The 23,261-nt window shown below is 43.5% G+C and overlaps 2 protein-coding genes across 2 annotated transcripts in view; one reads left to right on the forward strand and one right to left on the reverse strand.

Moving 5' to 3' along the window:
- PIGH (phosphatidylinositol glycan anchor biosynthesis, class H) overlaps nt 1-3,070 on the forward strand; it is an 8,988-nt gene extending 5,918 nt beyond the window's left edge. Inside the window, exons 2-4 of the mRNA XM_006884759.1 lie at nt 248-457; nt 1,609-1,692; nt 2,978-3,070. Coding sequence (XP_006884821.1) covers nt 248-457; nt 1,609-1,692; nt 2,978-3,070 — 387 coding nt within the window. The remainder of the gene's footprint in view (nt 1-247; nt 458-1,608; nt 1,693-2,977) is intronic.
- A 2,477-nt stretch (nt 3,071-5,547) lies between these two features.
- PLEKHH1 (pleckstrin homology domain containing, family H (with MyTH4 domain) member 1) overlaps nt 5,548-23,261 on the reverse strand; it is an 84,452-nt gene continuing 66,738 nt past the window's right edge. The window contains exons 11-28 of the mRNA XM_006884760.1: nt 23,136-23,246; nt 22,121-22,207; nt 21,615-21,776; nt 18,696-18,776; nt 18,154-18,336; nt 17,491-17,599; nt 16,145-16,257; nt 15,375-15,551; nt 14,937-15,034; nt 14,412-14,589; nt 13,801-13,956; nt 12,249-12,349; nt 11,323-11,464; nt 10,133-10,275; nt 9,898-10,027; nt 7,855-7,941; nt 7,320-7,466; nt 5,548-5,709 (exon numbers count right to left, since the gene is read on the reverse strand). Coding sequence (XP_006884822.1) covers nt 5,548-5,709; nt 7,320-7,466; nt 7,855-7,941; nt 9,898-10,027; nt 10,133-10,275; nt 11,323-11,464; nt 12,249-12,349; nt 13,801-13,956; nt 14,412-14,589; nt 14,937-15,034; nt 15,375-15,551; nt 16,145-16,257; nt 17,491-17,599; nt 18,154-18,336; nt 18,696-18,776; nt 21,615-21,776; nt 22,121-22,207; nt 23,136-23,246 — 2,367 coding nt within the window. The remainder of the gene's footprint in view (nt 5,710-7,319; nt 7,467-7,854; nt 7,942-9,897; nt 10,028-10,132; nt 10,276-11,322; nt 11,465-12,248; nt 12,350-13,800; nt 13,957-14,411; nt 14,590-14,936; nt 15,035-15,374; nt 15,552-16,144; nt 16,258-17,490; nt 17,600-18,153; nt 18,337-18,695; nt 18,777-21,614; nt 21,777-22,120; nt 22,208-23,135; nt 23,247-23,261) is intronic.

Genomic DNA, 23,261 nt, shown 5'->3' on the forward strand with positions numbered 1-23,261 from the left:
GGAAGAACTTAGCCATCTATAATTTAAGAATTCCTTTGTAGAACTTTGGAACTCGGATACTAATGTCATCTTTTGTGGTTTTTGCTTCTGTTGCTTTTATCTATTCATCTCACCACAGCAAAAAAGACTTTGTTCTTTGGACCGTTCCCTCTTCCCACCCCATCACTCCCTCAAGTTGGCTTATACAACAGTAATTTGTAGAAGACCATTTGGTAATCTTATTGCCTATGTCTGGCTCTCTCTTCAGAACAGCATGATCCTCTCTGCTGCCATCTTCATCACCCTTTTAGGCCTATTGGGTTACCTCCATTTCGTAAAGATTGATCAAGAGACTTTGTTAATCATTGATTCCCTGGGCATCCAGATGACTTCATCCTATGCCTCAGGCAAAGAAAGTACCACCTTCATTGAGATGGGCAAGGTAAAGGATATTGTCATTAACGAGGCTATTTACATGGTAAGTGTTTCTGTGATTTTCTGTGATAACCTTATGACCAGACTATTTTCTGCTTTGAAATTTTTGTAGATCGTGTATGATTTCAGTAATGGAAGGCATACTGAAATCAAAGGGGGGAAATGTAGATTTTTGTATAATAATAATATAGGACACATATGTCCCAAGTGGACTCTGATGGTAGAATTGGTGGCATGAGGACAGTTTTTTCAGATTCATGCAGTTACATAGGTTTCATTAGGCGGGGGTAAGCTGGTCACCTAGTGATAAGAAGCTGTGCTATAATTCCAAAGGCAGGTAGTTCAAATCTGCCACATGTTCTGTGGAAGAATGAGCAGTCTCTTCCCATGTGATTTACTGCCTCTGGAAAATCCACTGGTGGGTCAGCTGTGGGTTGGTTCTGACTTGATGTCACACCACCACCAGACCAGGGTAGCACATCTCTAACTGAGATAGCGCAACTTTTCAAAAACTTCAGAGGCAAAAAAATGTTGGTTGGTAACATGTGCTGAGTTACAAAAGGGATAAGTTATTGTAGGCCAAATGCCTAGAGGAAGTAACAGATCGTGCGTTCCTGGATATAAACTGAGTCTTAATACTGCAAATATTTGATGTTACAGAATTAAATTTGGAAAGTTTTCTGTTGCAGTACTATACGTGTTTCCTTTTTGTCTAACGTGTCTATAAACCATAAAACTGAAAAGACCCTTTATTTTTGTTTTTAATTTTTATTTTATTTTGTGTGTGTGTACCGTCAAGTCGGATCTGACTGGTACAGGAGGAGATTGCCCCTCCTTCTCTAGCAGAGCATCTGGTGGATTCAAATCACATACCTCTGGGATTGCAGTGCAGCTTTTTGCCACTAGGCCACCAGAGCTCCCTAAGACTCTTTATTTTTAAAAGCAGCAGGTTTTCATGATTATGGAATCAGCACTTAAAACTATGGGTTTTAGCCCAGCTTCAAAAAATCATCTCCCCACCTCCCTCTTTTTTAAAAAGAATGAGAATATAATTCTGTCCTATCTCAAGTCTCTCAAGTGTTCTGCTGCTTAGTTATAACCATTTATGAAAATGTTTTGAGCCTTCCCGTGCAGATGGAGAAAAGGACATTAAATTTCACTTAGGTTTGTACTGTTTGGTTTCTTTTCTTACAGCAGAAGGTGATTTACTACCTCTGCATTTTATTGAAGGATCCAGTAGAACCACATGGGATATCTCAAGTAGTACCTGTCTTCCAGGTGAGCAAAGAATATTTTTCATAAGTTTCCTTTCTCCACAGAAATCCTCTACTTCTTACCTACCTCCCCTGCATTATTTATTATATAAACTTTTGTTGTCAGTGTTTAAGGAAATCTGACAGCTATTTTCAGTGAGAGGTAGACTTTTAATTCTTTTAGAAGTTCCTCTCTAAAGAAATACTAGACTATCAAAAATAATGTGAGTACATATTAATTTTAGAGGGAAAAAATTAAGTATGCAACTTCTGCCTAGAAATCACCTTTCATCTACTTTGACTCTCAAGGTACCATTATAGATTTTTCCCCTAGATGTCATTCATCTGTACAAATTATTATTTTAACTTTTGCTTTTAAAAGAAATTGCTTTCCTTTTACCAAAAAGCTACATGTACAAACAAGATTATAATAAATTATTTTATAGGTACAAATGTATATATTTAACTTGGTCTCACTGCCTTTTGTTTCCTCATGGAAGATTTGAGAGCTGAACTTAAAAAAAAAGTTTAAAGTTATTACAGATTTTAAAGAGTAACCTTATAGGGTTTTTTTTAATGTTTGAGATTGGGCTTCATATGTTGGACAACTTTACTTTGCTGTTGGGCATTTGTACTTGATTTACTACAGTCTTAGCTGGCAGTAGACTCAGCTACTTTTAATATGTAGGTTATAGGCATTTCATAATGATTACATTTGTATCTCTTTAAATAATAAATTCCTCATATTTCAAATATTTCAGTATTTTATTTTAAACTATCCACCTCCACTATTAGTCAAGTAGAATCTAGATTTTAATTATGTATTTGTAATAACCCTTTATATATTTAGGGTGGCAAACCTTTATTAAATATTCTTTCCACCTGTATTTTTACTATTCTGTGCCTTTTTAAAAAAAAATTGGTTGTATAAAATTTTTCTTTCATAAAGTATTTTTAATATTTACATATTAAACTGTCCTTCTGGTCTTAAGAGGTTTCTATCTCAGCTTGTGATGCTTTCTGAGAGGGTCCACACTTACTGTTTCTCTTGCTTACTTGTAGAGGTCATGAAATTTCAATTTAAAAATTGTCTTTTAAGCTCCTGCCTCACACAATCCACAGGCTAGGCTCCAGGCAGTTTTGGGTTCCTCCCAGCAGGGTTCTTTGAGGCTTGAACTTCTTGCTCTTTAAGCTCACATCTCTGCCATTTATACCCCTTGATGAGAGATTGCGTTTGCACATGGATACAGCATCACTGAGCACTCTCTTATGTTCATCTTGACTCTACATTTCTCCCCTTTGGAATTCAGAGTGCCAAGCCCCGGCTGGACTGCTTGATTGAAGTGTACAGGAGCTGCCAGGAGATCCTGGCACAACAGAAACCCACATCAACAAGCCCATGAGCCCCAGCATTCAAAAGGCCAGTATTGTCTTCTATGAGAGATGACTCTTAAGCCATAGTGGCTGGTTTATTTTCTGTATTCTAAACCATCAGCTGGACACAGTCCTAGGAACCAGTGTGGATGCTGGATGGATCTCGGAGCTCTAGAGCAGGTGACTGAAAGCATAACTCATTGTGTGATGTTGAGCAACAAATTTCTGTGTATTTTACCATTTCCCTTGTAAGGCTTTGTATACTTTATCAGCTAAAGGGAAACTTTAAGAAAGAATATGTTGGAAAATACCAGCCAAGAGCACTTTTGTGAAAATCTTAAGCACACTCCATTTTTTGTTGAAATTTTTGCAGCAGTATAGGGGGATATTAATACCAGATGTCTTAAAAGTTATTTTTTTTTTTTAAAAGAAAGCAGCAAGCCCTTTAGGTATTGGTTAACAGGAAGAAATGTCCTACACAAGACTATTATTCTGTTTACCCAGCTCCTGTGTTTTGTACAGGGTTAATTTATAATTCTTAATAAACAAATCTCCTTCCAAAACATACACAGTAATTGCCTCGTTCACTGACAACTGCTTTTTATTGATAAACACGATCATGGCATTTCAGTCATGGGAGTCAAACACATGTGTACTTTATTTTCACTCAGCTTTATTTATAGTTTCAAAAGCTTTTGTCAAGAGTAATGAGGCAAAAGGTCAGACAGAAGTTTGACTTGGGTTTCCCGATATGGGACTTTTGTGTTAAAGGAGAAGCAAGAGAGATATGGAAGCCTCTGTTTATAAGGTAACGTCTATAAAATTAATAGAGGATTCCTGAAAGGTTAGAGGGTAGAAGAAATGACAGTCTTAAGTTCAGTGTGGAAATAATCCCATTCTTACTTATTCTTTCTTTGGAATCCTAATTTATTTCTTTAACCTTTCCTCCCCAGTAGTTAGTATTATCCTTTTTGGTCCTAGAGGCAGCTAAGACATTATAAAAGCAGAGCTGTCTCATCTGTGTTAGGCCAACGCTGGAGGAGTTAACCAGGAACATGTGATATATGTGAGATGAGACTTGTTTGAGGTAGAAACATCTCAACTAGATCTCTAAATCTTTGTGGGAAAAGTGAGAAGTGTGAGAAAGGCAGTAAAACTGCCCGTCTTAGAAAGTCAAGTTCATTCATAAGAGGCTGACTGATTTGCTTTTTAAAATCATGTGTGTCGGTTTAAACAGTAAAGGAAGAGAAGCTGAGATGTTTAGATAAACTAGTGCTGGTCATCTTGCTTTTGCAGTGTGTAGGAAGTACACATTGTTAGGGTTTTAAAGGCTTCATTCTTGGATGCTACTGCTAAACCCAGGCAGCTTTCAGCACTTTACTGACAAATGGCAAGACTACCTTAGAGCTATGAAATAAAATTAATTTTCTTACGTGTTGGAAAAATCAGAGTGTGAACTCTTTCGTTTCATATTTCATTTTTTTAAGTAGGTCAAGGTTGAGACAACTGCTCCCTGCCCTGCTCTTGATTAGGTCTAGAGGGGGGATGTTGGTGTCATCACAACGGCAAAAAGTAAATTTTTTTTCTTTTCTCTCACGCTACTAGGCTAGAACAAATACCACATGTATGCCCTCTGTCCTCAAATTAATTCCTAGTGAGAGTACACCAGAAGTCTTGGGGGTTTCAGAATCATGAGCTTGAAGAAAGGCTCTCTGTGTCCTTGATTCTCAGAGCAGCAAAGAGCTAGGTACATGTGCTTAGTCTTTCAAAGAATGGGGAACAAAGTAATTACCATATCATCCTACAGTAGTGAGCACAGCCTTAACTATCCAGTTGCTAAAAATGAGAGGGCAAGGTCAGACTTGACCACTGTCTGCTTTTGCTTGAACAGTGTGTAAGAAAGCAATTTCGGTCTTAGCAGGGATAGAGTGTTCTGCAAAGATGGAACTGCTCCCCTAAAAGGGGAACTGTAATTGTCTACTTGCCAGTAGAGAGGAAGGCTGAGTCTCTTTGGGTACAGCCTTGCCAATACTTTTCCCACCTGGGAAGGAAGTCCAGTTTTACTAAGTTCTAGGCTTTGAAAGTTTAGTCCTATCCTGTTTGGGGATGTTGGGAAAGCTTCAAGTATAAATCCCCAGATAAGGACTATATACATTGCAAAAAGTATTAGCGTCCCTGAGAGTACCTGAGTGTACACACTGATGCCCCCAGGTACAGTGGACCATTCCCTGTCTATATCTAGAATGTAGCAGCCAGAGTTCAGTATTATTGTGGTAAAAATATGAGTGGTTTTCATCACTGGGCATGGATTTTAAAAGTTGGGCTCTGAAACATTATAAGGCACCTGGAGAATAAAAGCTTCTTGGATACGGAAATAAATATTTCAGAGAGTAAACCAAGGAGTGGTAAGGTACAGTTAGTCTATCACAGTAGTTTCAGGTACCCTAGGATATATAGCTAATCCTACAGATACCAGGTTTAGGAGAAGGGGGAGTAAGGGAAATCTTCACAGTAATGTTGGCCCCTTTGTAGCTTGTGGAATAGAAGCAAAGAACTGTCGTCGATCCATCTCCCTGGGTTGGTGGGAAGCAGGAGGGTTGGTTGGTGGGTTCACAGTTGTAGAACAGTGGTTCATGTAGCTGGCCATGACAAAGGTAGCCTCGGCAATCTAAGAGGACAGAAACACAGAAATTGAATTGCCCCTGGCTTGAATCCTAGTGATTACCTAACCCTTGTGTACTTGAGCGCCATCATTTCTAAACTACCCTCCTAGGTAAGAATGCTCAAAGAGGGCCACTGGTGTTCTTGCAGAGGTTCCTGCAGAGGTGCATGGAAATGGGTATCCATTGGTCTGGAGGTGCTCTGAGATGCAGGGCCCTCCCAAGAAAAGAAGGACCAGCTCCTCTTTGATTGCCTGTGAAAGGGGGCTTTTTGGATTAAGGAGTCTGTATATCCTCTCCTATGGTAGAAGAGGAGGTGTGGCAAATTCCAAACTTAGATTTTAAGTAGAGGCAACAGGAAAATGTGGAATAGAATTTTAAATTCTCACAGACTTCAGATTTTCTGGATCAATAGAGAGCGAATGAACCCCTAAAACTATTGCCTAAAATAATCTTTAAATCTTCTATCTTTAAGGTCATCTTAAAATGGAACAGTTTAATCAGTAAAAAGGGTCTGCCTTGAGGACTAGGTTCTTTTAAAAACTGCCCACATGGGACCAAATTGACCATGTAAAAATGAGGTAGAAACCTTAGGGGGCAATAGTTTGCACTAATGAGAGAGAAGCAACCTAGAAAAGGAAGATGAGAACGGCTGCACAGTTTGGAGAATGTCATCAGTGTCACAAAATGGTACATGCAGAATTTAATGGGTGTCTTTTGCTATTTATGTTAACAAAAATGATACAATTTAGAAGAAGTAATTTTAAAGTAGAGGGAAGAGAAGAGTAAACAAAGTTTGAGTTCGTGAACCTTTGTTATTTTTGCTATGATGGTATTTTTCTATAAAATTTTCATTATTTCCAGCATTTCCTGTATCAAGCCCTAAGGAAGGGGGAACACCATTAAGACTGTTCCATTTTGTGGTTAGTATTGGTGATAGCAGAATTCAAAATTGGGTAAAAATATTCTTCAACGTGAAGCTCATCTGGCCCTAGGACCTGTTACAAGCAAGTAAAAAGGAAATGAATGGGCTTGAAAGAACTAACAGTATTAAAATCAAAAGCTTAGTAGCTGGATCAGAGTTCCTCCCTTATTAGCCAACCCTCTCCACCTTCATCTGAGTAGTGACTAAATTCCACCTGAACCCTTTGGAGTACTTACTGTGTTGTTAGGTACAATTGATCCAGCTCTGACTCAGCAGTGCCAATCTTCCTTTTTTCCGTTGACCCTCTACTTTACCAAGCCTGATGTCTGTCTTCAGCGACTGGCCCCTCCTGATCACATTCTAAATTATGTCAGGCAAAGTCTCACCATCCTTCTAAGACACATTCTGGTTGTATTTCTTCCAAGACAGGTAAGATTGTTCTTTTGCAGTTCATGGTATAGTCAATATTCTTCAACACAGTCTAAAAGCATCAGTTCTTTGTTTTTCCTTTTGGATTGTCCAGTTTTCACATGTATATGAAGCTACTGAAATACCATGGCTTAGAGGCCCCTTCTGATAAATTGTTAAAACCTCGGTTTCTAGTGTATTATTATAACCCTGGTTTCCTCTCTAAGCTCCAAGCTCACCATCTCATGTCAATAGAGTAAAATGTTTTGCAGCTGTCAGACCCACCTTAGGAGCAGCCATACGGAAGATGAGCTTTTCAATGTGACCTTTCCCAGAACTTTGGTCTGGACTGGCTCTGATGACAAGCATGAAGTCATCCCGATAGCCACCAAAGGTTGTCACTGAAGAGTAGGGGTAAGTGATGTGCACTTGCTGTGAAAAGGAAGGGTAAGTTAGTCTGGAAGAACTTTCCACCTGGCTCCTAACCTAGGAACCCTCATTTCTTTTTTAAAATTATTAATTTTAATGAAAATTTACAGAGACTTTGGCTTTCCATTCATTCATTGTTGCACTTTTCTTCCTGCCCTCCCAAGAACCCTCATTGCTAAGGACAGGTAGCCTTAATTAGGAAAGGAAAACTCTGAATTGGTCACAACTTGGGAGATCTACAGCTAGAGTATCTATAAGCTGTATCTAGATTCTACAGGACAGCCATGCTTAGGAGATAGCATGCTATGGTCACTCAGCTCAATTGAGAAGTTAAAAAAACACAGTGTATAGGAGAAGATGGATTAGGGTGTTGGCCTTTGTTCTTCTGTACCATAGTATTGTGGTCCAGGATGCTGACACCATCCTCATTCACAGCAATCCACACCAGACTGTTCTCCTTAGAAGACATCTGGGCAGGCTGGGAAACAAAAATCTCATTAGACATATCTAGATCCTAGGGATTCTGAACTGTAAGAGCTTTCTGAGGAAGACTATATTCAAGGTTTGGCTTAATAATGTCAAATTTTTTCTTTTTGGTGGTTGTTAGTCATGTCGAGTCAGAAATGACTCAGCAGCTGGTTTTCAGAGGCTGTAAATTGCATGGGAAGAGACTGCCAGTCCTTCTTGCACAGAGCACCTGATGGATTTGCACCACCTGCCTTGAATGCACAGCTCTAATCATTAGGCCACCAAAGACTCCCGATGCTCATCTTGGAGAATCAGAAAATATTGTTTACTGGAGTAAACAGAAAAGACTGCTAATGGCAGGAAGCACCTGGTCTTGGAGCTGAAGTCACCTAGCCAATTTGGTAGGGAAATGAGCTCTAGACATATCTATCCTGACATACAGTGCTGGCTGGGAAACTCTCTGCTACTGAGTAAGAGGCCAGCTTTGCTGCCTTGTTATGAGCATGGGTTTTCCTTCTAGTTCTCTAAGACAGTATTTACCCTAGCCGTCTCCCAATTGTAATGCATTTTGCTTCAACCATTTTCTTAGAAACTAAACGAGCTCTGATGGTGCAGTCTGTAGGGAGTTGCACTGCTAACCCAAAGGCAATGCTTCTCTGAGAGTCTGAATCCACCAAGAGTTCCACAGGATAAAGATAGGCAGTGGCCTCTCATGTGATGTAAAGCTTCTGAAAACTTGGCTAGAGGGTCAGCTGGGAATCAGTTACAACTCGATGGCAGAGAGCTTTTTGAGTAAAAGAAAAAGGAAAGCAAGAATGCAGTTTTCTATGCTTTAGGCCCTACCAGTGAGAAAAATGGCTACTTGGTGGGCATTTCCTAAAATCACTAATTTTCATAGCCAGGGCTGCAAGGTAATCCCGGAGATTTCCTATCTCTTACAGAGGCTGGGGAGAGGAATGGACACATCATCTTTATTAGAAACTTCTCCAGACCTCTCAACCAAGCAACTCATTTCTTTTTCCTCTGTAGCATTTGCAGACTTTATAATTTGTAAAAGATCTACATACTATGATTAAATATTTCTTCCCTACTAGATGGGAAGCTCCACAAAGGCCAAAACTGATTTGCTTCTCTTGTAACACTAGCACAGTTCTCAAGTCAAGGTAGGTTGAATGTATGAATGTCCAGTGTCTCATCTGTCGCATCATAAGGAGAATCATTGAAGATGATAACCTCTGTGTTTATGCATAAAGTTCATGTGAAGCAGGTACTGAGGGAAAGTTCCATTTGAAATTATTGTTGGTTACCTGACAGATAAAAATACCCATTGCCTGATTAGTTTGATTTCCTTATATGTATTGTAAAACCATCAGAAATTTGGTGGTGGTGGTGGTTGTGTGCTGTCAAGTTGGAATCAACTCAACAACCAACCCTCCCAAGGGTTTTTATAGGCAGTAAATCATACAAGGGAAGATTGTCCACCCTTCTCTTGCAGAGAACTGGTAGATTCGAACCTAATACCTCTGAGATTGCAGCACAGCTTCTTACCATTAGGCTACCTATTTATTCTGTCACCTAAGCTTTTTAAAAAAATAAAAGCACATGTAAAGATCCTAAATCTAAACCCTTCTGTATGAATTAGTTGAGCCATTTTTTAATCAAATATGGATAATTTTGGTAATATTGACAAAGATGTTAACAAAGGAAAGATGAGGATTGTTTCTGTGCCGTTGAAAACTGCTCAGAACTAATAATTCTGGTCTGAAAGCAATGAATCTCAGCCCTGCCATGGATCTTAGAAATGGGTGGAGAAGTAGTGACCCCTGGTGGTAGTCACTGTCGAGGCAAGAGCTGCAAACAGGACTGGCTTAAACAAAGTCATGTAGAGTCAAGAAGTTCCAGGAGAAATTGAAAGCATTTGTGAGGGTATGGACTGCACCTTTCACTGGTCACTACAGGTACTTACTTGAGCAGTAAAAAGTTTAGCACCAAAGAAAGGCCATTTCCGGGCCACAGTCAGATAGATGCGAATGCACTCAGGAGGGGAGCAGCCTTGCAGTGCTGCCCACTTTGAGGTCAGCATATCTGCCAGGTGCCTATTTTAGATGGATAGAGAGAAATGGTATCAGTGACGTGTCAGTGTGTTTACAGTGCAGCTCATCCTCTCCCACAGTGACACCCTTCCAGACGTTGTGGTTTACCTCAGCTGTTCAGCAGGGGCCCCATGTCTATAGCGTCTTGGGTAAAACTTGTCTAGGACCTGCTGGAGGAGATGCTGAGCCTTGGCAGGAGGTGCGTTCCCAGAGCCTGGCAGGATAGGTCTCACCAAGTCCCCATATTCTACCTAGGGTAGAGGCACATGGGGAGAGCAGTCAAGAAACTACAGGTGGGGGAGGGGAGGGGCTGCTCAAAATTTACCACTACTTCGTTACTGTATTGGATTGGTAGAGTGTGAATGGATATGAAAAACACCTGTGACCTGATCCTTTATCTTGAATTTCACAGATAAGAGGATCTTAGAATATTAGAAATTGCCTAGATCAACTCTGATTATGTAGCTGAGCTTAAGTATAGATGCCTAGAGATACCAGTTAATCTGTGGAAGATAATGGGGAAAATGTGGATATTCTGAATCCAAAAAAATATGGAAAGATGAGATTCGGGAGTGAAGGTGCTATAGATACTAATGTTCCAAGTGTGGCCACTGTAGTTGGAAAGCTTGCCCAGCTCACTTCCATTTACCAGCTTTGTGACCTTGACCAAGTACTTAAGTTCTGATATAATACACGCAAAATGGTTAACAAAGGCTTACTATATTCAGTAACTGTTTATTATTACAGACCTCAGCTGTTAACCATTTCTCTTTCAATATGTTGGTCTAGACTCTCTTAAGAGAACCACAAAGGTGTTCTAGATACCTTTGGCAAGACAGCCTCCTAAAAGTAACAAGGAGTCCAACTGTGAGTTCCTCTTCCTGTTCTACTTACAGGTGTGACAGTTTACAAATATTGCATGCATGCTCTTAACTTGATATTTAGAAACCTCTGTGGGGGTAGGCATGGATGTATATAGAGAATACAGATACATCCATACTCTATAAAATTTAGAGGATAAATAGAGAAGGAAATGAAGGCATAGGAAAATAATTTCCCCAGGATCTCACAGCCAGAATGTAGCTCAGAGTGAGGTGCAGATCTCTGGATTACAAGTCCAGTGTTCTCCTTTTAGACTGTATCTGCAGTGAGTCAGTTTCTCTTCCTAGTTGCAGAGACAACAGTGTTGCCCTTGAGCCACAGGAACTGTATGCATCCCTGGGTTTCACGCTGCATGGTGCATTCTCAAGAGTCCAGAGTTGGCGACCTGACACTTTGATTCCTGAACAGAGACTTACCTGAGCCATTAGGGCAGCCATCTCAAGAGCCAGTTCTTTGTTGACTGGAAACCTCCCTGCTACTATCTCTGCACTAATCTGGGAGGCAAGCAGCAGCCGTTCTCGCTCAGTCTCCCCTTTGACTTGACTCCGAAAGTATAATCTACAAAGAAGAGAATGAGAAGAGGCAGGACTCAGCTGGGCTCCCAAACTGGGGCAAGGCTCTCTCAGGATCTGTTTATCTACATTTTTAGAAAAAGAAACTACTTTTTTATACCATTTGTGTGCCTGCCTTTTTTTATTACCTCCAGAAGGAATTTGACCAAGTATGACACAGAGCAAGGAGCTCTGGTGACTTAGTCTATAGAGATCAGCTCTGGTAAACGCAAAGGCCACACCTCTGGCAGTTAGAATCCACTGGCTCAGTGGGAAAAAGATGGACAGTTTGCTCCTGTGCAATTTAAACTCTGAAAAACCCAACTGACGGTCAGCTATGAGTTGGTTCCAATGACAGTTAGTAATGAATATGACACAGCAAACACAGGACCAGGGCCATGTTTCATAACAGTAGCATGTGGTAAGTTGTGATTATATATATCACTGGCCTTACTGGATTTGGTGAGAAGAATATGGTGCTGGAAGTCATATCTTATGAGAGAATTGGATGAATTAAGATTCCAGTTGACCAATGGAAATTATTTGCCTGCATATCTATCTGGGTCAGACATTTCTTGATGGAGACTCGTGCTAATTTGTCAGAAAGCCTGAGCTGCCCAGGGTCTCAGATAGCATCATGAACAGAACTAGTCTGGTTCCAATAATGAATGTCCAGCAATGGTATGCTTGCTTGTGAGCCCATTTGCCTGTCTGAGACAGGCTGCATATTTGGGGTGGGGCTGAACTGGTACCCTAGTACAGCACTTGGTTCCACTCTCAGTGCTCAGTACCTGTTCTTATACAGCAGCTTCACAATGCGTGTGCCACCCTCGGACTTCCCAGGATGCAGCTCCTTCAGGGCTTGTTCCCACTTGGAGATGGCATCACAGATCTTGAGGAGGCAAAAATGTAAAGTCAAGACAAGCCTGTGAAGGGGGACGCCAGATCCAGCCAGAGCTGAACTATAACAGAGCTGAGTGCTTCAGAAAGCAGACCAATGGGACCTGCATTCCTGGGCCCTGAAGAATATATAACTATACACATAACGAACAGATGGAGGTAGAAGGAGCCCTCTACATGACATGGTCTGAGTAGCAAAGGAAGAAATGCTGCCTTCCCTAGGAACACAGGCCCTTCCTTCTCTGTTCCCCTTCTCACAGTCAAAAAACCATGACCTCCAGTCACTGGTTTCATTTCCACATCACCAATTGCTGTTCTGCAAACATAGGCCTACTGTGTCTTACAAGTGATGGCAAATTCACAAAGAGGACATGTGGCATAGTTACAAGAAGTGGTAAAGGAAGCAGGTGATGTTAGGTGCGTCATCTGCAACACAGTGACCCTATGCACAATAGCTCTGAACTCTGCCCTGTCTTGAGCCAATCTGTCTCTGACACACCTACACTCATTACCCCAGTCACTGTGTCAGTCCAGCTCATCCAGGGTCTTCCTCGCCTGTGCTGTCCCTCCACCCTTCCAAGCATGATGTCTTTCTCCAAAGACTGGTCTCTCCTGGCCACATGCCCAAAGTTTGTGAGCCAAGAGACAGAGCTTCAAAATCCTTGCCTCCAAAGAGCAACTTGGTTTCACCCCCTTCAGGACAGACCTGTTTGTTCTCTTGGCAGTCCATGGTATGTTCAGTACTGTTCTCTAGCACCACAACACGGCATCAATAGTAGTCATTTTCATCAGTAGTCATTTTCTAGCTCTTGGTGCATAGCAAGTAGTTGTGAAGACCATCACCTGAATCAGGCGTACCTCAGTCTCTAGATTGATATTGTTGCTCTTTAGCACTCAAGTGCTATAGCTCATTTCCACAAACACTTAACATCTTACATAGCACCAATCTCAAACCACTGGTTGGCTCTTTCGTGAATCCTATTCAAGGGCCTTTGCTTACAGAGGTCCCCTAAGGTGTAGGCCCTTTCAGATAAGGTACAAAGCAGGTACTTGTGAACAGCATGACTTCAGTGGGTCTAAGCATATAGTATCCACCTATATGTGTCTGTAACTGCCAACTGGGACTATTGCTAAAAACTGCTCTACTATTTACACAGAGCTGCAAAGCTTTTTTCCTAAATGCTCCTTAGCCACCTGAAGGAAATGAGTCTAGAGACCTTGTTTCCTGAGGCATGGGCACACACATCTGTTCTCTGCCTGAACATGTACATTTTAGGATAGCATAAAAACACTGACCCTTCCCAGTCCTACATCGGTGTCTTTGTGACCTGTGGGAATACTGTGCACCAAACAGGCTGATAAAATCAGGCATTCATCAGACAGCTCTCCCCGAAGCCAGAAGGTGGCTTAGAGAGGGCCAGGTAACTATGGGAAGATGATCACCTTGACACTCCCCTGGAGGCAGTGTTCCAGGTCCCTGCCAGAAGGATCATCTGTGAAGAGGGAAAAGCCAGAGTGGGAGGACTTTCTCATGCCGGTTTCCTGGTTCAGCCGCTGGAGGAACTCATCAACTGTGGAAGAGCCATCAAAACCAACCACCTGAGGAGAGAGAGGTGTCCTGTCCCAGAGTGAACTTAAGCGCTCACTAGGGACTGTGAAGGGAGGTGGGAGGAGCTGGTTCAACAGAGAAGGGGAATCCAGAGGCCAGAGAAAGTTGGTTTTCATATTCAGAGGGCAAGCACTGAATCTGTCCCTTATAAACCAGAATTGGGCAAAGAGGATTATTCTATCCAGGCTTTTGGATGCCCACAGTTGTGACATTTTTTTTGATAGTTTCTCAGCTCCTCTGTTTATGCAGTGGATTCAAAAGATCTTATTTCCAGGGCACCAAATAGAATACTACAAACTCCTTTCTCCCACACTGGCACTATACCCACCCCCAGCCTGACTCTTTTTCTCATTTGCCTGTTAAGATCCCACCAATGTCAAAGGTGCAAGTGATCATCTGGGGCTGAGATGTGAGAATTGGGCAGGGGACATCCCTGGGGCCTCACCTGGTAAGTCCCATTGGCAAAGTGCACAGGGATGCTGAAGGGCAGAGAGTGGTGGAAAGGGTTGCGAAGCAAGATGGACACCACTTCCATGCGGGATGGCCTGGCTACCCGCTCTCCAGTCTGCAAGGTCCGCTCTACTGCCCGTTGGCAGTAAGTGGCATACTGTCCAGTCTCATTCCTGAAAAAAAAAAAAGAAGGGGAATATTAGGTACGCCAATCGTCTTGCCAGAGATCATTCAGATTATGTTAAGACCAGGCAATATTTTAAAAATCACCATGAATCAGAGCCAACTCAACAACAACTAATAGTTACACTTTCCATGAGAGCACACACAACAGCCAGAGATAGGTGGATTGGTATGCTGAGAAGGTCATGCATGCATGTCTCGATCTTTACGTACTAACCAACAAATCTTAAGAGGCTAAGGGTGATTATGAAACTTTACTCATTTTGCTGACCTCCCCCACAGTGTTTAATCACACCAGTTGGTCATTTTTAAAGTAGAGGAAATAACGCTCACTCACCGGGGGTCTGCATGACGTTGGAGCTGCTGTTTAACATACCAGAGGAAATGATGCTGAGGCAGGAAGAGGGGGGCACACAGAGCCAGGAGCTGCCAGCACTGTGGGGGAAATGTATTGTGGGGTGAGGGCTGGGTCTGCAGCAGCACCTGTCCTCACAGTTGTGTGCTGCAAGGCGTTCAGAATTCCTTCCCCAAACCAGAACCCCCAAACAGCTGTGGGTACCAGGAATGGCAAACAGCCTTTGCCCAGAAAAGCAACCATTATCATATGACTGTATGGAGTTCCAGGGAAGACACTGAAGCAGCTTTGAGCCCTATGGTAGCCCAATGGCTAGCTCAAAATCTGGAAATAAGGGCCAGTCAATGTCTTCTATCTCCACCTCTTGGATAACATTTGCCAGTGGCTGTTAGGGCTCTGCCCTTAGAGATGCCCACCTACCTGCATGAGGGAGTACTTCTGAGGTGGGCGACAGCTAGTTTGCTTCATGAGTTGGCAGTAGATCTCACTCTGCAGCTCGGGGTGCACCAGGCACACCTGCAGAGCCGTCTGGGCCAGGGACACATGGTAATCCACTGAGGCGGCTTCCACAGGCACGTTGATGAAGAGTTGGCAGGACTGGGGGTGGGGGGGAACAGAATGGTGGGGAAAGGAAGGTTGAAGGCCCCTTGATTACTGCATTCTCTGTAACAGTGTAACAACCCAGCAGAGACATGAACAGTCTGGGCCGTTCCCCTAGGAGTTCTGGGAAACTCAAGTTCACAGGCTTTGCTTGCTGAGCAGTATGTTGGAGTAGAGACCTTGATTAAGAAAGACTTCATTTAAAAAAGGAGAAAAGTCAAACAGACACAAGTAATATTCTAAAGGAGGTTGTGCAGGAATGACATACATCTAGCCTTTCCTGTTAACTACAGGAGGAGGAGGCCTCCTCTAGGAAGTTTTCATTGGTGCTTTCTAAGAACACGAATAATGTCCCAGAGTTTCTTCCCTCCCTGCAGCTCTTTTCGGGGCGAGAGGATTACATTCCTGACATAAAGCAGTGGGCACCCGGAGGGATGGATTTTGCTCTTCAGACTCCTCTGTGGGCTACCCTCAATTGCATGGGCCTCCTTCCCCTGCATGTAAGCAGGGAAGCATGAGCTGCCTGGTCGGTGCCTTGGGCACATGGTATGGGCCCACCAGCTAGTGGGTCTACGCTCCACTCACTTTACCTTGAAGAGTTTCAGGGCTTCTGTCTGCAGGGCTTCCGAGGGCAAGGTGGTAAGGGAGGTGAACAGCCCATCTCTGCTGTAGCACAGCATGGGGTGCTTCCAGAGGGGGGAATCTGCACAGCACCAAAGGGGCAGCAGTTAGCACTGATGAGGAAACGCACCCCCACCTGTTACTGTTGTTGAGTTCTGTAGAGTTGGAATACTCATAGTCGATCATCCAGCAGGTTTTCAGAGGCAGTTCTTCACACTGGAGGACAGCACTCATCTTTCTCCTGTGGAGCAGCTGGTGGATTCAAACTTTGTGCCTTTGGGTTAGCAGCACAATTCCTTACCACTAAGCCACCAGTGCTAACCCCTCTTTAATCCATGGAGAAGCTCACTGTTTTGACTGGATTTAGTTGTGAGCTGTGATTTGCACACTTAGAAACATGACTGCACAGGAAGGTGGCTACAGCTTTACTCATGGGATAGAGGTGCGTGTGCAAGGCTGTGGGTGCTGATGAACGAGTGTGTGTGCAGGGCTGGCTGATGGAGTGGAGGTATCAGCTAGAAATAAGCCTCAGAGCAGCAGAAAGGGGCATATGTACTTTCAGTTAGTTCCCAAGGACCTTGGCTATCAACAAAGTGAAGGCCCTACCCACTTTACCCTCCAACAAACAAAACATCCTAGGCTAACCTGGTTCCAGTTCATGCTTTATATGTTGATTAACTATAGATTAACCAACTGTTGTCTTTGCTTAACCCTCTCCTCAGCCACTGAAACTACATGTAGGAGAGAATAAAACAATAACCCAGGCCACTGGAAGTTCAGTTTCCCAGATGATCCTCCCCTGTCTCCCTCATACAAAGAATGGTCACCCCAGTATCCTGACCGAGACATAGGAACCCTGGAGATTAGGATGGGAACTTCCTTCTGTAGTTCAGCTATTTTAAAAACAGCTTCAAAGGGATCTCGTGGTTTAAGCACTTTGCTGCCAAACAGAAGTTTAATGGTTTGAATCCACCAGCGTCTCCACAAGAGAAAAGATCTGGTGATCTATTCCCATAAAGGTTACGTTCTGGTAAATAAGATGAGGTAGCTTTATTCTGTCGCACAGGTAACTGTGATGCAGAATTGACTTGAAGGCACATAACGTTTATGTTAATGGTAAACTCATTTCCACCTCATGGTGCATCAGCAGATAGTATTTGAGAAAAGCACTTTATTTTATATCCATTCCCCCTATCCCTCAAAAAACCCCCAACAGCTGCAGAGTACAAACAGTGCTTTCTTAGAATTCTTCCCAGTAAATAATCCCCTAGCCACCACCCTTCAGTCAGAGCAGTGATGGCCACTCTTGCCTTACCTGGATCTCCCTCCCCGTCCATCAGTTTTCCAATGAGCTGCTCATAGGTAGTGCCTACTTTGGCACTGCTGCCACCTGAAGCCACTGTGAGGTGATAAAGCCACGTATCCTGAAAGAGAGCAGAAAGCCACTGAGGAGGTGGGAGTGGAAGCAGTAGGGGCAATAGTTCTGATAAGTTTCCTTGAAGGGGCCAAGCCCATGGTAGGGTCCAGCTGGTTAGCTGGCACAGAAAAAAGCTTACTAGTTTGTAAGAAAGACGTGGAGTCAGCTGAACCTGAATCCAAATTTCCAAGCTTCTGGTTCTGTGTTAATTACTGGGAATGAATTAAATAAGCAGATATTCCCTTTCAGACATGTCATGGAGTCAGAACGACTCATAGCTGACCTTCCACTGGGTTTTCAAAGTCTGTTTATCACACAGGAGGAGACTGTCCTTTTTCCTGTGGAGTGGCTCGTGGATTTGAACTACCAGTGAAGTGCCACCTTCGGGTCAGCAGTACAATTCCCTAAGAGATAGCCCACCGGAGCCCCTTTTTCAGAGGACACTCCTCATTGGCAAAGTGTCTAAGAAGGAAATAATCTCAAAATTTTGGAAGCTCTGGTGTGAAAGAGAAGCTGGTATCTTAAGTCCAAGTTTTCCCATGAGGCGTAGGCCCTCCTTACCTTTTCATGCTTGGTGCCAATCAAGAGGTAGGTGGGGCTATGCTCTGGGGGGTGGATCACCAAGGTACAGTGAGAGGAAAGTAGCCGCCCAGTTCCTCCAGCCTCATAGTCCTCATCTGAGTCACAGGATCGATCTACTTCCTCTATACGTGCGTCTCGCATGGGCAGGCGCCCCAGGGGTCGCTGCAGACAGGAATCTTCCATGAGTGAGAGAGCAGTGGGGGGTAAACTCTTAGGCTGTGTAGGGCTGGGAATCATGGAAGTAGGCAGGATGACGGGGGTGGGGGGGGTGGTACGGGGGACAGGAAGACTGTGGCAGTCAGAGGCTTGTTTAGGTCATGCAGCACAGATTGCCTGAACAAGCAGTGTTCAGAATGTGCACTCAGGTGGGATCCTGCCAGCTGCCTTTAGTACTTGATGAGAGTTAAGGTAGAGGACTGTAAAGTTGGGGACCCCCATCAGTTTATGGTCTTGTATTGTAGTTTGGAGGGTGCAGGAGAATAGGAGCTGTTGGAAGTCTTCACCCAAATCCTAGGAAGTACCTTGTCCTCATGGCTCCGATAGTAGTAAAAGGTTTTCCCAATGAGAGCACACCACACCAGCTTGGAGTGTCCATGCTTTACCTGTAGGACCAAATGAACTAGCATTATCAGAACTCGGGGGGGAAAAATTCAGGGCTGGCAAAGGAAAGTCTCAAAGATATTAGAGTCAACCTTAGGTCTTTAGTGGGGGGCCACCTCTGTCAGAGAGGGTGCTTTGCTGCAAGCCGTGTGAAACTCACTGAGCTGAACTGCTGCTCAGTGACCTAGGATATGCCATTAAAGGATTCATGAGATTTCCCTTCCCAGGAATATGATCTACAAAACGTAGATCACAGGAGGTATAAGGAAACCATGAGGATGGTAAGCTGGGACAAATTGAAGCCTGTGGGCAGTACACATCATGAGGAAACAGAAACTGCTCCTGGCAGCGGTGCTGACATACACACAGAATGGAGCAGCAGAACCAGGGAGAGTCTGTGAGCCCCGCTCTTGCTCCTCTAAGCTGCTTTGGTTCCTGAAGGCTTTCAAGTCTATCTAATATGATTTCATGTCACCACAACAAGATAAAGGTAAATAATCCAATAGAAAAATGGGCACAGGATATGAACAGGCACTTCACCGAAGACGACATTCAGATGGCTAACAAGCACATGAAGAAATGCTCAAAATCCCTAGCCCTAAGAGAGATGCAAATTAAAACAACTATAAGATATCATCTCACCCCAGTCAGAATAGCAAAATTTAACAGAACAGCAAGCAACAAATGCTGGCGAGGTTGTGGAGAAACTGGAACCCTGATTCACTGTTGGTGGGAGTGTAAAATGGTGCAACCCCTGTGGAAAGCAGTATGGTGCTTTCTCAAAAAGTTGCAAATAGAGATACCATTTGACCCAGCAATTCCACTACTGGGAATATACCCTGAAGAGACCATAGCTGACATCCAAGCAGATATATGCACACCCATGTTTATTGCAGCTTTGTTCACAATAGCAAGGAGTTGGAAACAACCTAAGTGCCCATCAACAAACGAATGGCTAGAGAAGCTGTGGTATATTCGCACAATGGAATACTATGCTGCATTAAAAAACAAGGAACTCATGCAATATTATTCAAAATGGTTGACTCTGGAGAACATTATGCTGAGTGAAATATCCCAGTCACAAAAGGACAAATATTACATGATGCCACTGATGTAGAATGGGACTAACCTCGGGGTTGGGGAGAGACTGAGTAAGATGGGTTCAATAACGTATACTGCACTGAAACAGAGGAGGGAGAAAAGTGTTTAAAAGAGATACATGACTAGGTACTTCTGTCATCACAGGAGTCTAGAGCGAGGGCTACATGGTGGAGGGGACCTGGGGGAGGGTTTGTAAAACAATGAAAGAATCCTTTCTTTTACTTTTCCATAATTTTTGGACTCATGTACTTATAACTTGTTAGTCAAATTTGTGTCTTCTAGGTTGCAACACCCCCATGATACATCTTCAAGGATATGAACATGTACAGCCAAGCACAATCAATAAGAGGGTATCTAAATTCCAAAATCAATCTCCATAATAGTCTATGTGTTTCCTACTGCCAAAGGGGCCCTTTAGAGTAGTGAGAGAAGATCTTCACCCTGAAACCCACAGCGTCCCTTTTCAGCAGGAAGTAGCTAAGAGAATACGCCATCCCCTTTTCCTTATGACTCAGGGTGAAGTCTCTCTCAGGGAGGAGTGATAGGGAATGGCAAAGGACACACTGACAAAGAAGATTAATCAGAACTGGCTTTGACAAGCACTGTGGCATTTGGACAAGAACAAACTGGGAGGAGGGTAGAGAGAATAGTGCAACAATGAATGAATGGAAACCCAAAATCTCTGTAAATGTTTATGAAAATTAATAAAATATAGAAAGAAAAAAAATGCTTTCATGTAATGTCCCTTCTCTGCGCTTTACAACCAGAAGACCCCCAACCAATATATTTAAGATAGGCCTCTCAGCACTGGACTATCCATGGTAACTATGAACCTTTGAATGGCCATGTCTACCTCACCTAGGCTTTTGTTTCTCATGGCAAGAAGCTATGCTGCAATTGCCAAGGCACTCCATTTGAGGCCACCAGCTGCTCCGTGGGAGAAGGATGGGCAATCTCCTCCCGTGTGATTAACTGTCCAGAAAACACACCCGAGGGTCAGCTATGAGTTGGTTCCAACTCAATGGTACACAAGAACATTAATGGTAAAAGGAGCCCTGGTGGTTCAGTGGCTAAACATTGAACTTCTGTCTGGAAGGTTAGTGGTTCTAGCCCACTAGCTATTCCTTTGGAGAAATTCCTTAAGAGAAAAGTGACTCTGCTTCCATAAAGATTATAGCCTTGGAACCCCTATGGGGCAGTTCTACTCTTTCCAGAGGGGGGTTATGAATTGAAATTGACTCTGTGGCAACAATTTTGGTGTTAGTGTTTTAGTTTTTTGTTTTTTTAAACTGAAGTTTGTTAGGGAACAAAGCAAGGTTGGGAGCACCCTCTAAAGACTTAAAAATGGGGACAAGCCATCCTTTCCCTCCTTTGTCTTAAGTATAGCTGTTGCTCTAACAGCCCTAAGTGCAGTTCTCAAGGAATCATTCATCATCAACTTGTGCAGTCAGACCATGTTTGAGGACCAATCTCTAGCCAGTGAGGAAGTTCCTGGAGCAAAGTGCTGTATCTGAAAGTGTGTGTTGATGTGTACCGTAGAGTCAAAACCAACCCATAGCTGACCCTCCAGTGGGTTTTCAGAGGCAATTAACTGCATGGTAGGAGATTGCCCATCCTTCTCCCGCAGAGCAGCTGGTGGCCTTGAACCATATGCATTTGGTATTGCAGTGCAGCTTCCTGCCACTAGGCCACCAGAGCATTAATGGCTTCCTGACCCTCAGGAGACCCTTTCCGCATACCTTGGTCAGCCAGCCCTTCACAGTGGGCTTGGTGCCACCCTGAGGCAGGGCTGGAGGCCCAATGGCCTGGACTTTAAGCAGGCTTTGCAGTACACGGATCCATTCTTCCAGCAAGTTAGGTGAATCGGCCGTCAGGTAGTAGGTTTTCTTCTCAGAGATGAGCTGTGAGACAGTGAAGGGTTAGGATCAGAGGCAAGGAGAAAGGAAAAAGGAAAAAGAATGGAGACATGGCTGTAAGCTAAGACAAATCTCTGAACCCCCTGGCCTTTCCTACCAAGTTATTCCCTCCTTTTTCTCCATTCCTTCTCTCACATTCTGCCTCCTTTTCTTCCTATCTAATACTCAGCCAAATGCTGATGCTGCCTGTCTTTCATCCATGCTTACACTGCTCCGTCTTGTCTACTTCACAGCCATATCCAAACCAACAGCCCTTGACTAGGGGGTTAATATAAATGCTCCTGGCATTTTCTATTGTGTAAAATATAAAATGCTGGGAGGTTATTTACCTGGAATGTCTGTGAGCCCTCCCCGCGAACAATTTGGCAATGAGAGTTCAGCTCCACTTGACCTTGAGGCTTCCGGATGACATCATTCTATGTGAAAAAAAGAAGCAGGGAGGAAAGAGGTTGGAGTGTGGTCACCTCCCAGAGTAGCATCATTTGCCCTCACATCTTATTCCAGGTCACAGAAAAAGGAGGGTGTGATTAACAAGGTTTTCAGGGCTAGGTATGATGGGGGTAAACTGTTCCGGTTCCTAGTCTTTACTAAAAAGAGCAATGATTAGGGCCTTGGGTCCTTCTGACTCAGGTTCCCAAAAAGAGCGAGGACAGCTGTCTGAGCTGTAAAGCTCAGCTGTAAAGAAATTCTTTCTACTTATACTGAGAATCACAAATAAGAGGCATATGTATTACCATTACCGTTCTAATGTACTGCAGACATACAGCCTGCTTTCCCACTGGGTGATACAGCCCCAGAATCCTTAACATGGTTTTCCAGGAGCCACTACCAATCAACTTTAGCTACATAACAGACAATGCCTTTCTCTCTCTTTTTAAACATTCAAACTGACTGTCAGGGAGGACCAGTCATACTAAGTCTCTGTATTCTCCCTAATTCCAAACAGTTCCATCTAGGGGAGGAGGCAAATAACTCTACTATTTATTAGGACAATTCCAGATGACATGAGGGAAAACGGCTTCTGAAGAAGGTATCACCAGGTCAAGAGGTCTAGGAATTATCTTTGAACAAAGCTGCCAAGCGGCCTAGGAACTTTGCCCAAAGCTGTGTCTGGGCTGAGCCATGCCGATTTTCTCACTTATTTCATTGTGGAATTAGTTACCAGCCTCTGGCTGGTGTCCCTACTTGGGGTTGGTTCCATGCCTCAGGTGCACAGCCAAGCTGCCTCTCCCCATCTGCCCGCACTCTGCCCTCTGGCCTTGGGCCGTCTGCAATACCACTCACACAGTTCTGGGTCTAGTAGAGGATCCTTGTAACTACTGTCCTGGGGGAGGAGAGTCTCACCGGTGACTTGTAGTACATAATCTGTCCCTGTCTCAGGACAAACCAGCGCCTCTTCCACGTCTTCACTCGGCTCCCCATTTTTAGAAGGTAGCCTGACTTCTCCAGTGACTCCTGCAGGGGTGCAAG

The sequence above is a fragment of the Elephantulus edwardii genome, unplaced genomic scaffold, assembly GCF_000299155.1.
Source record: "Elephantulus edwardii isolate Elephantulus edwardi_28Jun2011 unplaced genomic scaffold, EleEdw1.0 scaffold00037, whole genome shotgun sequence".
NCBI classification, from domain to species: Eukaryota; Metazoa; Chordata; class Mammalia; order Macroscelidea; family Macroscelididae; genus Elephantulus; species Elephantulus edwardii.